Genomic DNA, 13,307 nt, shown 5'->3' on the forward strand with positions numbered 1-13,307 from the left:
TGTTAGAGGTAGAATGCTGTTGGTGTCATATTTTGCTAAGTATGTTCTGATGGTAAAGAAGGAATATGCATTACTGACCCCTGTAAGTGGGCTTCTGCATTGATCTTTTTCAGGTGAAAAAGTGTACTTTAAAAAGTGTACCAGGGCCTCAGCTTAAGAAAAGTTAGTTCTACACCCCTTACAAGGGGGATGGCAGCTTTCTTCACTCAGTTTAGAATACATTTTAAAAAATCATAAATAATAGTACAAGACAGACCTGTTGAGCTCCTGTGTTTTTGACCACCTTGCTACTTTCATGCTACTTTTGTGTTAGTTCAAAAAATAAAGACCCACTTTGAAATACTGTCTGGTTTTGTGGTGTACGTTGGTAACTCCAAACACGGAATTTCTGGCAACTGCATAGGCTTGGAAACAGCCATGATATTTGTAAGGCTGCTTTTCTTTAGGGCAGACTAAGTCTTATTAGAACGGAGTAATCAAGTACCAGGGACCTCTGACAACCAATCAAGCTAAGACTATAGGCGACAGCAGAAAGGGCTGTTCTTCACCAGGATAGTTAGTTGTTGTTAGCTGGACATAGAGAACCCAGGTATGTATATTTTGCCCTTCTTCGTGGTTTTTTTTTTTTCCCCCTAGTTTTTAATCTAATTCTGTCCTTAGCTTCCCTTGCAGCTGGTGTATTTGTGACATTCACCAGTCCACACCTGAGCATATCAGGATTTGGCCTATTTCAAATGGTGGGAAGATACTGCTGCTTTTCTCTTGTGAAGTATTTATTAGGCTAGAACACCTCAAGGAACTCAGATTGCCCCTGGTACACTATCTGCCCATTAAAGCAACGTGGCAGAGAGAAAAAAAGTCAGCAATACACCAAGATGGCATCCCCCTACTCATTTGAGTGGGAACAAGGGACTAAATGCACACAAAAAATGTTGCCGGTGTTGGGTTGCTGCATCTCTCCTGTTGCAGCAATAAACAACTTCAGAGTATTTGCTGTTATGGCTGGAAAATGTTGAAGTGAATGTTTCCATTAATTTTAATCACAGCTCAGCAATCAATACACAGTGCTTAAGACCAGCCTTAAGTCAAGGAGCGTTTTGACTTCTGTGAGCCAGGGGCTGGTTCTGTTCAGGTGTAATGGCTGACTGCTTGTTTCAGTTGCCCTCGGTTCCTTAGGCTGCCTTTAGATAAAATCTGAATGATGTCCACAGCATTTAGGCCTCATTATACAAAGAACTTTTCCATGCGCTTTAAGCCATTGGCTGATGTCAGAGTAAACTGAAACATCTGCGTGTTTGCAGGATCACTCCCCAGTGCAGGTGGTGTACGGGTACGCAGTGGTGTGCTACAGATGCCTGCAGCTGGAGAAGTTTATAGAAGAATGTCTTATTTTTCTTCTGCAACTTGTTCTTCTTTCTTTACACCGTGGGATTTGCAGTATCCTGGACCATGCTGCTCTTTCACAGAGGTGCTTGCCTTTGGGCTACAGTAATTTTCTCTCTAAGACTCCCCAAATGCACTTTTTAAAACAAAACTTTTCCTAGTGGTTATTAAGATCTGGTTCCAATAAATGGAAGCATTTAACTTTGGTGCTTGCACATATGTAAAAAAAGAATCCATCTGTTTTTGTTAGAAATTAGTCCGTTCTGTGCAACCTTTGAAAATGGTAAATTTTGATGTTTGCGGGGGGAGGGTTTTTAAATTATATTTTACAACTTACTCTGTCACTCCTTTGAATTGAAAACTCGCTGTCATGCAAACTAGTAGAGAGCATTAGATCAGCTGCAGTTTGGAAATGGGAAGAGTCACACAGCATGGCTTTTTAACAGCTGGCAATAGTTAAAAACTTCAACTGCTGCACTGCATTGTATAAGTAATGGCCATTGCTGCAGTTAGATTTTTATTAAAAATATATTTAAATCAGTAAAAGACAAGTTTACTGGTGATCTTTACCAATGAGCTTCTTTTTTCTTGATCTTTTGTATTATTTTACTTTTAGAAGCATATTTAAAGCTCAGCTTAGGAGAAAAAAAAATCTGCCAAGCATCTGGCATACTTCCTGCTGCATTACACCCCTTGGAGTGGGAGGGAAAGCAATCCTCATTTAATTTGTACATTTGAAAAATGCACAGAGGAATCGTGAAACTCATCGAAAAAGCAAACATCTTTTTGTTGTAGAATACCCCAGGAGATAAATTCTTTCTGAAGCTGTAGTTCTTGAGTTACTGTTACACATACATCTTTGATTTTATATAGCACGGGTGAGCTTTAGCTCCTACATCCCCATTTCAAAGGTTTAATTTTTTTAGTTTTTATTTTAAGGCAATACATTGGCAAAGCTCAAAGCATCAGTAGAACAGAAGAGCGCACACGGTGACAGCCAGCCCAGCTCCCCTCCCCGCCTGTCCAGCACACTGTCTCCATTGACAGCTCCAAGGTATGGTTTAGGTATTAACCATCTGCCCCAAGCTGGGTTGGACTCCAGGTTCACAGCCACAGGGGAGGCTGAAGCCTCTATGGAAATGGGGCTGTTTTAGTCAACTGTCTTCCCAGCTCATGGCTTAGGTGTCTTTGATGCGTGACAGTCCATTGGATGCTTGGGCCACGTAAGCGTTTAACATACAGGACAGCTTGTGTGTCTCTCTGTTCACCAGATGTTCCTAAAAGAGCCTTTTCCTATGCAGACAAGGTCGCAGCCCAGCTCCTGGTCAGGATCCACGCATTTGCTGTGCCACCTTAAACCGCATGGAGAGGACGTCGCTTATCCCAGCCTCTATCTCATCGTTTTCCTGCACAGACCCAACTCCTTTGGGAGACCCCGTCAGAATCAAGTCCCCTTCTTCCAGGGTGAATATTTCGCTGATGTAGCTGATCAGGTAAGGGATGGAGAAGATCATTGAAGATGTCTCCCCTTCCTGCCTCAGCTTTCCGTTCACCTTGAGCCAGATCTTCAGCTTGTGAGGGTCTGGGATCTTCTCCTTGGGCACGAAGTCACTGACGGGGCATGAGGAACCAAAGCCCTTGGCCAAAGTCCAGGGCAGACCCTTCTTTTTGCACTCCTCCTGGGTGTCCCTGGCCGTCATGTCTAAGCAGAGGGCATAGCCTGCCACGTGGTCCATGGCGGCCGCCTGGGACACGGCCTGGGCTCTCTTCCAGATCACCACCCCCAGCTCCACTTCGTGGTGCAGGTTGTTGCAGTAGTAGGGCCGGAGGATGGGCGATCCTTCGCGCACGTAGGCCGAGGAAGGCTTGAGGAAGAAGAGGGGCTCCCTGGGCGGCACGCTCCCCATCTCCTTGGCGTGCTCGGCGTAGTTGCGCCCCACGCAGACGATGTTCCTGCCCCACTCCCAGAAGCGGGCCATCGGCTTGGAGGAGGCCATGGCCGCGGCGGGTCTCCTTCCGCGGGGACCGCGGCCGCCCTTGGGGCGTCCTTGCCGGGCCCGGAGCCGCGCTGCCGCCGCCGCCTCTCCTCCGCGCCGCTCCGCTTCCTGCCTGCGCCCTGCCCGCCGCGGGTTGCCCAGGGGAGCCCTCTGCCCGCCGCCTCCTTACCCTGCTTAGCAAGCCGCCCGGCCCGGGCGTGCCGAAAGGCGGCGGGAGGGGAGGAGGGGGCCGGCCGGGCGCAGCGCCGCCCCCGGCGCACGCCGGGCCGGGGCCGGGGCCGGGGCCGGGCCGGGCAGTGCCGCCCGCCGCTGCCCGCCTCTCCGGGGCCGGCCGCAGGGCGGGGAGCAAAGGTAAGCGGGCCGGGCCGGGGCGCCGGGCGGGGCGCGCCGCACCATGGTCGGCGGGGGCTGGCGGGGCCTCGGCACCGCCCTGACGGCCCTGGGAGCGGGGACCCTGCTCCGAGCCGGTACGTGGGGCAGGCGGGCGGGCGGTGCTGCTCGCCGGGCGCCGGGGAGGGAGGTACCCCGGTAGGACCCGCGAGGCCGGGCCTGGCCCCGTACCCGGGGCCATAGGGCGCGGTGGGGTGTCCCCTCGCAGCGGGGCTGGGGTCTGTGCAGTGCCCTCCTTGCAGCCGGTACGGGGTAGCGAGCGTGCTGTGCCCCCGTACAGCCGGGACCCGCAGGGAGCTGGGCGGCTGCAGGGCCCCGGCCGTGGGTGGCCAGCCCTGGGGCTGGCGGCGGCCCCCGCAAGCTCGGAAGTTTGACCATGTTTTGTTTTTTTTTTTTCCTCTTCTCGTTTCCCGGCTCAGGGGTGCGCCGAGGTTTTTAAGCTGACTCACAGCCCCAAGTAGGTCAGTGTCTGCTCAGCCGGAGCCTGTTTCTGTCAGTGGCTTTTCCTATCCATAACCCATCTGGGAGGCTCCTGCAGAGTTTTTCGGCTGCCAAGGCACTGGTTATTGCTCCGGGAGGAGGGCTTGGGGGACAGGGGCTGGCATTTAAACTGGCTTTGATGGATGGCAGACTGTATTGGTAACGTAAACAAAAAACAAAACCAAAACTATGCCCTGCATATAAATTTCGGACCTAAATTCTGAAAGCGTCTCCTTGAACTAGGGCTTGAGCTTTAGCTTCACAGCGTCTCCGGGAAGTCTTGACAGAGGCCTTTTGCATCACTCCAATTTTAAGACCTGGTCTTAACGAGAGAGAATAAATTGGAGTTAACTGCCAGACTTGGAAACCCTGATGCTATCTTGGGAATGAGTATGTCAAACCAAGTAACTAGCAGCTCCGGAGTTCCCCAAGTTGCAGGGTGGGTGCTGCACCTTCCACGAAAGCTTTGCTCCACCAGTGGGGGAGTGCATGCCCTGCCCATGCTGGCTGGACCCGGCTCTGCCACTGGCAGCGTGTGCCAGGCGGGCAACTCAAGTAGGAGTGGGATTTTACTTGGGGTTTGTGGAGCCAACACACTTGGTTTTGTGTGGAGCCACAAACTCCCTGGGTATCCAAAAAATATCTGTGTGCAGAATATGTAAAAAGTGAATATAGTGTTTCCTCTTATGAGGCAACACAGGGATGTTCATCTGAGTATTTATGTGCAGTCATTTTTGAGTGACAGCCATGTCTGAAATAGGAATATTCCACTGTTTTCTGTAATAAAAATAGTAAAAAAAAATGCTATGGAGAGAATGTATGAAGTGCCCCTTTTCTCAGGGAACCTACTGTTAAACTGTGCTGCTGCCTGCTTGCCTTTAGTCTCCAGCATGTATGTGATAACATGATTTTTTGTGATAACACTCCCCATCTGCAAACCCTTTCCTCTTGGCGATTCGAGGTATGCTAACAAACTGTGCCAGAAAGCTGGAGTGTATGATTCAAAAGCTGCTGGTGTTCTGCTCTCCCCAACCCTCTCTGCTTCAGGCGTGAAATCAGGCGGGACGCATTGCAAAACTGAGTGAAAATGAAGTAATTGGGCATTAATTCTGGAGCAGACCTGCGATCCTGAAACGATCTGTGTTAGTACTGGGCCAGGGCAGGGATTGCGTATCGCTCGGGGAGCTTTTCTGAGCAGAACTGTGTCCGAGAGCGCCCTTCTCATAAGAGCAGCGCTGGGCGTGCGTGAGAGCGCTTCTGGTCTGCTCGCCGAATAGGCAGGCTGGAAAGGTGCAGCTTAGCTGCAGATGGGAATTTAGAATGAGTTTCATACTTTGTGGATGTTTTCTCATTCCTTTGTTTAAACTACATGTTAGAAAACATTTCCTTATGTGGTGTAGCTTGTTTGTTTGTTTGTTTTGAAAGAATTGTGAACTAAACATGCAAAGAGACTTTGGGATCATGGCCAGGGTTAGACATGGTTCATAGGAAGAAAGCATTTTAAGTATGTGAATAATTCCTTTGACTTGAAGTTAAGGTTGTGTTTTCTTTTGGTGTTTTGGTTGTTTTTTTCCCCAGTTAGCATCTAGCATGCAAACAAACATGCAGTATATATAGCTCTTGTGACTGATAGCATCCAAAAGTGCTTCATGTCAGGGAGCAGCTAAACAGCAGTGTTTTGGTTTTTTTCTTCCTATCAAGGAATAGTAAGGGGAGTTTTTTGTTTTGTTTTGTTTTGTTTGAAAGGACTCTTCTGCTCCAGAGGAACACTTGGCAGGTATGGATGCTTTTCTCAAGACTCTGTGCCTTAACTGTCAAATACCCTGTGCATGCCCACACTGTTGTGCCTTGGGGTTTTCTTTGCAATACTGTGTTTAATTTTACTACCATCTCCTCTCCTTACCTCTCTTCCCTCATAAGCAAGTGAGATGGTGGAGGTAGGAGGGGAAGAAGTTCTGGGCAGGACAGTTGTACCAGAGGGGCCTTACAGTTCGCGCTGCCCCGGGGCTGGGTTTGCGGCAGCCACGTGTCCCAGACAGAGCTTAGATCGCGTTTTTTTCAGCCTTGTTGGCCCCATCAGTCTGTGGAGCTGCAGGGGGGCTGCAGCTGGTCTGTGGGGCCTCTTCTCTCTAAAGCAGGCTTTTATCAGGGGTGGGCAGGACTGACCTGCTTTGGGAGCGTGGGGCAGGTTGATTACAAGCGTGGTGAACCCCTCCCTTTGGCACTGGTGGAGGTGACCAAGCACCGAGCGTCGGGAGCCTTAGGGAGAGAGTCGGTGGTGCAAAATGAAACAGCGGCTGAGCCAGCACAGTTCAGACTAACGCAGTCACCTTCAGTGGTGTGCGAGGGCCTTGGGCATTGAGACACCTGATTTCTGACTTGCAGAGACTGACACCTCTTTCCCCACATGTATATGGACCCAGGCCTGAATTGCAGGGCCCCAGCAATGGAAGACCTTGTCCTTTTTGTTCCCCTTTTTTTTATGGCAGAGCCTCATAGGGCTTGGTTGTTTCTTTAAGAACTGTGTATCTGTGAATTGAACAGTGAGCCCAGGTTATTTGCATCTGGAATCAGATTTGCTTCTTGGATCTGATTAAACATTTAACCAAAAGCAAATAGAGAAGCACTGATGTTGTATCAAGGTAGCCCATGAGCAAGGAACCTGCCCGCAGTGCGTGCCTGGTACCTGGCCAGGCAGAGAGCCTTGCCCTCCATGCAGAGAGCCTGTCTTCTCTCCGTGCACTGTGCAGGATGTGATTTCCCCAAGTAATGAACCAGACACTTCTTTGTAACAGTGTGTGTATCTGTATTTCTCCTCCCCCACACCCTTTTTGTCTTTTGGCTGTAACATGGCCTTTTGTGCTTTTTTTGCAAAGTCACTGTCCCAGGCTGACCTTTGTCCAGCTGTTCCCTCTCCGTTCTGCTTTCCTGCCCCTTGCAATCTTCTCTCCAGTCGAGGTACAGCGCTTTCCCTGCATGACCACATCTCTGGGAGTCCCTCTTCGGTGCAGCTGTAGGGCACAAGGTGACACGGCCAGGCTCTAAGGCTTTGTCCCGTGGTGGCCTCTCTCCTCTTCCTCTGAAGGGGGCAGGTTGGGCTGTCTGTACCCTTCCTTCTCTGGGGCCATGGGCTGGGGGACCTGCCATGCCCTGTCCCGCTTTTTCGCCTCCCTGGGCTAACCTAAAGTTTGACTGTTTTGGGGTCCCCAGGTCCAGCGCAGCTGCGAGCTGTCTTCCTGCACACAGAGCACGAGCGGAGGAAGTCGAAGACGGTCACACAAGCCGACATGAAGGTGGAATTACTCCCTGCCCTCACAGACAACTACATGTACCTCCTCATTGATGAGGAAACGAAGGAGGCTGCAATAGTTGATCCTGTGCAGCCCCAGAAGGTAATGCTGTCTGCTGCCCTTGTGAGCAGAGTGCTCACCGCTGTGGGTCCGGGAGATCCTTCCAGGTTGCCACACCCACGAGAGAATTAGTCACACGCTGACTCAGGCATGGGGGAAAGGCAAGAAATACTGGCCATGCACAGGTACGGACAGGGCTTCACAGGCGGTCTGCTTCTGGGCTCAGGCAGCTTGTCCCTGACTTCAAGGGTTGTTGACCTAATTTTGGGTTTTGCCCTTAGTTTGATGTAGTACAGAAAAGAGGAAACAAGGTGGAGGGCTTAGTCATGGCTAGCTGGATCAGAGACCTCGTCTCCTGACCTGTAACTACGGCTGGGAGAGGGACGAGCTCTCTGCAGCATTGCTGGTGTGTCTCAGGCCTTGCAGCAGTTGTGTCCAGGTTACACCAGGCACCAGGTGTGCTGTTAAGTCATTTCATGTGAGTTGTAATGCTCTTGCTGTGTCCTGTGCCTGCAGGTTTTGGATGCAGTCAAAAAGCACGGTGTGAAGCTAACCACTGTCTTGACCACACATCACCACTGGTAACTATCTGCTGTAGCGGGATCCCTCTTGCCTCTGCATAAACAGAAGCAGTCAAAAATTGTTGCTTTTCTGGATGAAGTTGATCTTCTCTAAGCAGGAGCTTAAAAGTGAAGAGAAGGATCAGAGCTCAGGAAGTGTTCCCTTGGGCTTGCTATGACCAGATGCATTGTCTGCACTGCAAGTTCTGTGTGTCAGTGCCTCTAACCTTTAAAATGCTGACTCCTTCCAGGTGGCCAGTGAAATAAATGTGTGTGAAGGTAGCCGTGGAGTGTGGGAGGGAGCACACTCACCCTGAGGTGCTAGGACACGCCTCTAAAGTGTGCTACTCAGCACTTGTGGGAGCATTACCTGTGTTGCAGATTAACTCTGCTGGGGATGTGAAGATGAATGTTTTGCTTTAGCAGTTTTGGCAGTGCTGAGTCTGAGTAAACCTCTCTCATGGGTCATAGTGGAGCCACCTCTGTGGCTGGAGAGCCAGCCCTCATCTGGCAGGACTAGCACCACAAGTGAACGCTGAGCTTTTGGGACATCTGTGTGCCTGCTCCACGGTGTCTTCTGGGACACCGAATTACACATATCCTGGTTATCCCAATCTCCTCCTGCTCTAGTTACTGGAGAGTTGAGCATGAGCCCCTAAGGCTGGTGTTTCCCAACTAGGTGTGAACTTGTGGGGCATTGTTCCCCCCTCTCACTGCCCTAGTTACTGGAGAAATTATCTCCACTCGTGTTGATATGGCATACACTTTGATATGAGGACAATGTTAGATACTGGGAGAATAGTTGATCAGAAATGATGACCTGAAGGTTACCATTGCAATACGAGTTACGATAAATTTGTCTTCATCCCTGCCCAAATCCATTTTTCTGACCTTCCAGGGACCATGCTGGAGGAAATGAGAAGCTCGTAAAGATGGAGGCAGGGTTGCGTGTGTATGGGGGAGACAGCAGAGTCGGAGCACTGACACAGAAAGTGTCTCACCTTACGTCACTCAAGGTAAAGGGAGTGAGCTGCAGGACTCAGCTGGGGCACCTCCCGTTTGTGTCACAGCTTTAGAGCTGGACCGGTGTGGTCTAACTTGACTTGATATTGTGGTCGCAGCTCTTTTACCTTTTAACACCTCTTGGATGTATCTGGTAGTTTAAGTTCAGCTTTTGCCCTTTTCAGCCCTGTGACCCATAGCCCCTCTGTCTTGTTTTGGCTGATGATGCTCCATTGATGAGAACATTGGCACAGCTCAGACACCTGCATTGTCCGGGGCGTGCTGGATGTCCCTGTGCTCCTTGACAACTTCCTTAGCCAGGGTGGTCAGAACCGATCTGAGAAAGGACAGGGCTTGTGCTCTGCTTAGAGCCTAGTTAGCACCGAACAATGCCAAGTGGTCCTCGCTGAACAAAGGCTGGAATACAGGGTGAAGGGAAAGTGGGCCAGCAGTGCTAGCTGCCTGCATTGCTTTTCCAGAGCTAAAGCAGCAAATCTTGTTGGAACCTGGCTGTTTGTTTACAGATGAGCTGGCAGATGACATGAACTGCTGTGAAATGTGCAGGCTGGCATGAATGTCACTGCTAGTCTTGTGGTGTACCTCTGGGGGGGCAGGCAGCAGCAAAGGGAGCACAGAAATACCCGGGAAGGTGTGCAAATCAGGGCTGTGGGGGAAACATCTCTGGGCCTCATGAATATGTTTAATTCTTCCCTTCTCGTGAGTGTCATCCACTTCTTCCCTTCAGCTTCATTTTTGTTTGGAGCTTTTTACACTTGATTAACTTTGTTTAGGATTTTGTGTTGCTCTGGATCTGTTTGCTCTTGCTGCCAACCAGACGCTGAGTCACTCTGCATGTAAATGAAAGAATCTGGCAGTTCTCTTTGTCACAACACCTGCTAGGAGGAAACGGCTCCCTTCTAAGTCCCTGCCATAAAACTCTCTAGCTCGACTCTCCCAGGAGCAGAGCTGATGTTTACTGGCCAGCTGTGTGAGAATTTGCCTGTAGGACTACTAGGCCATTGTAATAGTTGCAATTCTTTTCTAACCATACAAATGCTAGCAAACAGTAGCTTAAGCTCTAGTCTTCTGCCTTCTTCTCAGGTGGGATCTCTTAATGTGAAATGCCTCTGTACGCCGTGTCACACTTCTGGACACATCTGTTATTATGTGACTAAGCCAAATAGCTCCGAGCCACCTGCTGTTTTTACAGGTGAGGAGTTGGGAGGTTACATTGCTGGCAGTCTGTGTTGCAAAGACATAAGCTACCCCTCTGCCTGTGTGCTCCTGACTCTGGATGTGCATTCATCCCTTGCTGCCAGCGCAGCTGGTTAGCATCCGCATCTTGCCCCCTTACTAGGTGCTACCAAGTAGTAACGGTAGACGAAACTGGGTTTGTAAGCCATTGCTCGACACACTGCAAGCAACATCAAGAGCGAGCCCCAGATGAGTCCTATATCTAGCATTTTCTTCCTTGAAACAAGAGCTGTTGGTTTACTGTCTCAGGCCAAACTGTGGCTGTTTCCAAAACCTGTTGCTTTTCCATATGTCTGTACTCATGTCTGTAACAAAACTGAGAGGATAAAATAGGGGAGTAAGAGAGGGATGGTGCTTCATCTCTGGTACCCAGGTTCTGGATCCTGTTTTGGAGAGTAGGGCTCCTCATTCCCTGAGACTGCGCCCAGTATCCCCAAACTGCCACGTCATCCCTTTCCTGATGGGCATTCTCCAGAGCTTGCACCAGCCGCTGCATGGAAGAAGTCACGGCTTAAGCATGATTTTAGGGAGCGGTGGGGAGAAAATGTAGAGGTGCCTCATCTTTGTTCAGCTTCGTAGCAAAGAGAGCAAGTGTTTCTTGTCTGCTTTAGAAAGGACAAGGAGGGGACAGCAGGCTGCCCACAGGTAGGGAAGCGCTGGCATGGTTTGCCTGGTGAGGCTGTGGGGTTTCCTGCATTAGAAGTTGCGTTTGCTGCGTGGGTTTATGTAGCACTGAGCCCGTGTGGGGCAGCAGTGTAGCCTGGCTCTGCTTGTGCCCTCTGCTGAGCTGCAGCGAGGACAGCGATGGCAGGACTGAGCCCTTGGGGACTGTGTGCTCATGCTTTGGTGTGAGGAGCCTTGTCTGGTCCTGACGCTGTGTCACACCTCCTTGCAGGTGACACGCTGTTTGTGGCTGGTTGTGGGAAATTCTTCGAGGGAACCCCGGAGGAGATGTACAGAGCGCTGATTGAGATTTTGGGCAGCTTGGACCCCAAAACGGTACGAACCTCTCCTTTTGTGCTAGTAAGTTAACCAGCCAGAAACTACTACAGACATCAAAGAAACTGTCTTCCTAATAATGCTGTTGCTCAAAGAGAGAATTCCTCCTGTGTTGAAGGAATGAATGCTTATGTCAGGCATTGTCTTTGCTGAATAGCTGGAGTCCTCTTGGAAGGAAATACCTACCCCAAATACGTTTGTGCTTTGTGGGGAAATTATTGCTTATTAAAATGAAGGCTGGCAAGCTGGGATGCCTGGGGTCTTTCATAAAGCTTGCTGTTAAATTGGCAGATAGTACTGGCTGATAACTCCTGGCACTTCTCCTGTGGAGAATGTTGTGTGTCCTGGAGGGTTGACTCTCTTGTTCCTGCTGTACCGTAATGTTGATGATGGTACCTGGCACTCCACATTTGTATCTTCAGAGTCACCCGGTGTCACTCTTCCTTTCTGTTCCTAGAGAGTTTACTGTGGTCATGAATACACGATCAACAATCTCAAGTTTGCTCGACACGTTGAACCCAATAATGTCACTATCCAGGAAAAGCTTGCTTGGGCCAAGGTAAGATGGTTCATCCTTTCCCTAGACTTGATGCTTTCATGGAAGCAGAGGGTCTGAGGAGGTAGAGGAGAGAAGACAATGTTGGGGAGAAAGAGAGGCTGAGGGAAGTGAGTTAAAAAACAGGAGCCGCAGTATGTTGTGCATCCAGGGGAGCGATGTGTTGGGGAACAGGGTTTGCGTGTAGCCCAGAGAAGACGGTTTTCTGTCTGGTGGTGAAGTGAGCATGCCTGCAAACTTCCTGGTGTAATTACAGGCTGATGTCCACATCTGTCTGGGAGGGTCAGCTTTGTCCCAAGTCTCTCTGTGTCCCCCTGTGCTTGTCTGCCCAGCTGGGTGCATGGCCCTGGGAAGGGCCCGGCCTGGGGAGCGGCTCAGGCAGTCAGCTGCAGTGCTAACCCTGCATGGTTAATATACAGGCCATTTCTTGTTCACCAAAAACATTCCTCATTAAGCAGAAATCTCTCCCTTGTTACAGGCGAAATATGACAGTGGTGAGCCGACCATACCCTCCACCATCGCAGAAGAGTTTACATACAACCCCTTCATGCGAGTGAGGTACGGAGGAAATGTGGGTGTAGGAAAGGTCCTTGTGTTTGGAGGGGGATGTGGGAAGGAGGAGGTCTCCAAAAAAAGAGCTGTAAGTGGGAATTGCTCTCTTGCCTCACATATTCCTATTCTGATGCCCTTAAAACCCTCCTTAAAATATACTCGCTGCCCTGGCAGAAGCTTGCTGCAGTGAAATTTGAAGGGTTGTGGTGAGCATCTCTGCCAGTGCTGAAGTCCCTCACTCAGGAGACAGAACAAGGCTCGTTGTGTAATTACGTTCCTTCATCAAGCAGAGTTTGGCAGATGGGTGCAGCACAAGATGCTGTTCAAGGCATAAGAGTGTTTGCAATTTCCTCTTGCCGATGAGTGTTTAAACCAAAGGAGCTGATAAGCCTGTGCCAAAGCCCTGAGTCTTTGATCTTTAAGTGCAACGTTTCCCCCTGATGCAGGCGAAACGTGATAGTAGTGACTTCATATATAAGATTTTATCTTGCAGTCTTTGCATTTGCTGTCCCTGGTGTTCCCTCCTGGCAGGGAGAAGACAGTTCAGCAGCACGCTGGGGAGACTGACCCCATCCGAACAATGGGGGCCATCAGAAAAGAGAAGGATAACTTCCGAGTCCCGAAGGACTGAGCACTCTGCCTGGATCACTTTAATGTCAGTTTAAGTGTAATTTAGACTATTCAGATGTTTTAGGAGTTGAACCTTCTGTTGTTGTTGAGACAGTCATATTTAGGTTTTTGTTTTGTTTTAATTAAGGAGAAAAAAAAAAGCACTTTGCCCTTG

General features: G+C 49.9%; 2 protein-coding genes across 2 annotated transcripts; one reads left to right on the plus strand and one right to left on the minus strand.

The window, feature by feature from the left end:
* Window positions 1–2,708: 2,708 nt before the first annotated feature.
* On the minus strand, window positions 2,709–3,380 carry FAHD1 (fumarylacetoacetate hydrolase domain containing 1; the record flags this gene model as incomplete). Its single annotated transcript, XM_082006602.1, has 1 exon — window positions 2,709–3,380. The coding sequence occupies one exon, from the start codon at window positions 3,378–3,380 to the stop codon at window positions 2,709–2,711; it is 672 nt and encodes a 223-aa protein (XP_081862728.1).
* A 4,142-nt stretch (window positions 3,381–7,522) lies between these two features.
* Window positions 7,523–13,307, plus strand: LOC309410460 (hydroxyacylglutathione hydrolase, mitochondrial). Its single transcript, XM_082006848.1, has 8 exons — window positions 7,523–7,642; window positions 8,117–8,181; window positions 9,059–9,176; window positions 10,264–10,372; window positions 11,312–11,415; window positions 11,873–11,974; window positions 12,450–12,529; window positions 13,055–13,307. Exons 1-8 carry the CDS (start codon window positions 7,538–7,540, stop codon window positions 13,152–13,154), a joined length of 783 nt encoding a protein of 260 aa, XP_081862974.1. The 5' UTR covers window positions 7,523–7,537; the 3' UTR covers window positions 13,155–13,307.

Source organism: Phaethon aethereus (assembly GCF_964289735.1).
Source record: "Phaethon aethereus genome assembly, chromosome: 15".
Lineage (NCBI taxonomy): Eukaryota > Metazoa > Chordata > Aves > Phaethontiformes > Phaethontidae > Phaethon > Phaethon aethereus.